Here is a 2,878-nt window from a genome sequence, read left to right as displayed (position 1 = left end):
GTGCTACTCCCCCACCTTTTCTGCCCTGCCTGTCCTTCCTAAACAGTTTATAACCATCCATGACTGTACTCCAGTCATGTGAGTTATCCCACCAAGTCTCTGTTACTCCAATCACGTCATAGTTCCTTGACATCACCAGGACCTCCAGTTCTCCCTGCTTGTTTCCAAGGCTTTGTGCATTTGTATATAAGCACTTGAGATAACCTGTTGATCGCCCCTCATTCCCAGTATGAGGCAGGAGCCCTCCCCTCACAGACATTCCTGCCTGTGCTTCCTCCCGGAATCCCGCTTTCCCACTTACCTCAGGGCTTTGGTCTCCATCCCCCGGTGAACCTAGTTTAAAGCCCTCCTCACTAGGTTAGCCAGCCTGCTGGCAAAGATGCTCTTCCCTCTCTTCGTAAGATGGAGCCCGTCTCTGCCCAGCACTCCTCCTTCATGGAACACCATCCCATGGTCAAAGAATCCAAAGCCTTCTCTCCGACACCACCTGCGTAGCCATTCGTTGACTTCCACGATTCGACGGTCCCTACCCAGGCCTTTTCCTTCCACGGGGAGGATGGACGAGAACACCACTTGCGCCTCCAACTCCTTTATAAAACAGTCTTTCAACTACAGCACTGTTAAAAGGTAGGGACAGCGATGAAAGAAGAACTGAGCAAAATTCACTAAAGTTTTTATCCTCAGCAGCATCCATGTGCTTGAGAACTTCAACCCCAAACTGCTCTACTTGGTTGTCCTGAGTATGAGGCCAGTGAACCAGAAGCAAAACTCTCCATTGCTTCCCCAATTGTCCAAGCCTCCAGAAAACAATGGCAAAAATGAGATATCAGCCCATATAGGTCATGAAGTACTTAGCACTGCAAGTTATTTAATCACCTTGATGTTTGGTGGCAATCTCTGTTTCATCTGTTTCATGAACTCCAAGATGAAATCTTGACATCTACTTCTGACACTTTTACAATGGGAAGGGTTAGTGTGTGTTTTGAAAGGTCCACCTGACAGCAATTCCAAAATCCACTGCACAAAGTGGTAAGAAGTTTGACTCAAAGGTGATGGCATAGTTTAACACAGAAGTCCTGTTCTCAAAAACACGTTTTCACAACTCTCACCAATAATTTTCAGTAAAATGTCCTTAATTCCTGCATTAGCTTTCCTGTGTTAGCATTTTCAAACTGAAATATTTAGTTTATCATCCAAGCTTCCTGAAGGATTGGACGTAGAAAAATCAGGTAAATTTTGCTCACCAGATCACTGCACATATGATAAAGAAGTTCAGCAGTGTAGTTTGTTTTTTTGTCTTGGCTATCAGCAAGTGTAGCTTCCATTTGTCAAACTGACCAAGAACCCTGTTCACAAAGGGGCTAATGGCAAAGCCACCTTACTTTATAAAGCTGCACTATCTGCTGGTGGTGTGGAAATCATGAAAAGTCTGAGTGACAATGAGTACAGGGATGCGGGCTGATGGGTGACACTGAAAGAGATCAGGTGATGTTAAGATAGAGAGAATTCAGCAACACAAGGAGCAGTGCTTGGCGATAGAGTGATATGATGTTAGGTGTGAAGACATTCTCAGACTGAACTTCCACAATGCTGAGCTCAGCCAAAATGAAACAGAGCATACTTGACTGATGAGGAGATAGCCTTCCTCCTCTTGTTATGCAGGTTTAAAGTCAGTGGCCCCCAGCGATCACCTTCTGCAGATATACTTGACCACTTTGTCACGAAGCTCTTTGGTTTTGACCCCATAAATGATAGGATTGAGCATGGCGGGAATGAGGAGATAGAGGTTGGCCAAGATGATGTGAACGTGGGGAGCGATGCCCTGACCGAACCGGTGTGTCAACTTGGAGAAGAGGGAGGGAGTATAAGACATCAGCATCACACAGATGTGGGCTGTACAGGTGTTGAGTGCTTTCTGGTGGGCTTTCTTGGTGGAGATTCTGAGGATGGCCCTGATGACAAGACCGTAGGACAGGGCAATGAGCATCAGGTCTAACCCGATAACTGTAACTGCTATCACCAAGCCATACATCTTGTTGACTGTGATGTCCCCACAGGATATCTTCGCCACAGCTATGTGCTCGCAGTACGTGTGGGCGATAATGCGGTTGGTGCAGAATGGCTGCCTCTTCAGGAGCAGGGGCAGGGGCAGAATGAAGAGAACAGCTCTTATCAAACCCACTATCCCGAGCTTAGCTATTCGTGCGTTGGTGAGGATGGTGGCATATCTCAGAGGTTTACATATGGCAATGTAGCGATCGAAGGCCATTGTCACAAGGATAGATGAGTGCATAACAGAAACCACATGAAGGAAGAACATCTGGGTGAGGCAGCCATCCACAGTGATGCCTTTCAGATTGAACCAAAATATACACAGTGCCTTCGGTATGACAGAGCTAGACATGCTGATGTCTGTGAGCGCCAGCATAAAAAGCAGCAGGTACATTGGCTTGTGCAGGGTCTGCTCTTTCCCTACAACAAACAGAACCATGAAATTTCCCAACAGGCTGATAATGTAGAACATAGACAAAGGGATGGAAATCAGGATATGGGCACCTTCCAGGCCAGGGATGCCCATAAGGATGAATGTTGAAGGGTCAGAGCGGGTGAGGTTGAAAGATGCCATGAGGTGAGGTTGATGCATTGATTGGGCTTAGAAATGTTCAAGGTGTCTGCAAAGGGAGAGAAGCACAGCCATGGAGTAACACAGTTTATAACAAATAGTACGGTAAATATTTTATAGTTATTACCAATCTAGAAAGGGGGATGAGCAGTGAGGTGGCAACATTTACAGATGGCACCAGATTATTTAGGTCATAGTCAAGCCCAGTGAAGTCCTCAGAGGGAGCTAACCAAGACAGGTGAATGGGCAACATGA

The 2,878-nt window shown here is 46.3% G+C and overlaps 1 protein-coding gene across 1 annotated transcript; it reads right to left on the bottom strand.

Annotated features, from left to right (window-relative positions):
- Window positions 1-1,687: 1,687 nt before the first annotated feature.
- Window positions 1,688-2,626, bottom strand: LOC119565235 (olfactory receptor 52N4-like). Its single transcript, XM_037889726.1, has one exon. It carries the CDS (start codon window positions 2,624-2,626, stop codon window positions 1,688-1,690), a length of 939 nt encoding a protein of 312 aa, XP_037745654.1.
- Window positions 2,627-2,878: the final 252 nt, after the last annotated feature.

Source organism: Chelonia mydas, chromosome 1 (assembly GCF_015237465.2).
Source record: "Chelonia mydas isolate rCheMyd1 chromosome 1, rCheMyd1.pri.v2, whole genome shotgun sequence".
Classification (NCBI taxonomy): domain Eukaryota; kingdom Metazoa; phylum Chordata; order Testudines; family Cheloniidae; genus Chelonia; species Chelonia mydas.
Note: the sequence above shows the minus strand (reverse complement) of the source record. Positions and strands in the feature narration are given on the sequence as shown.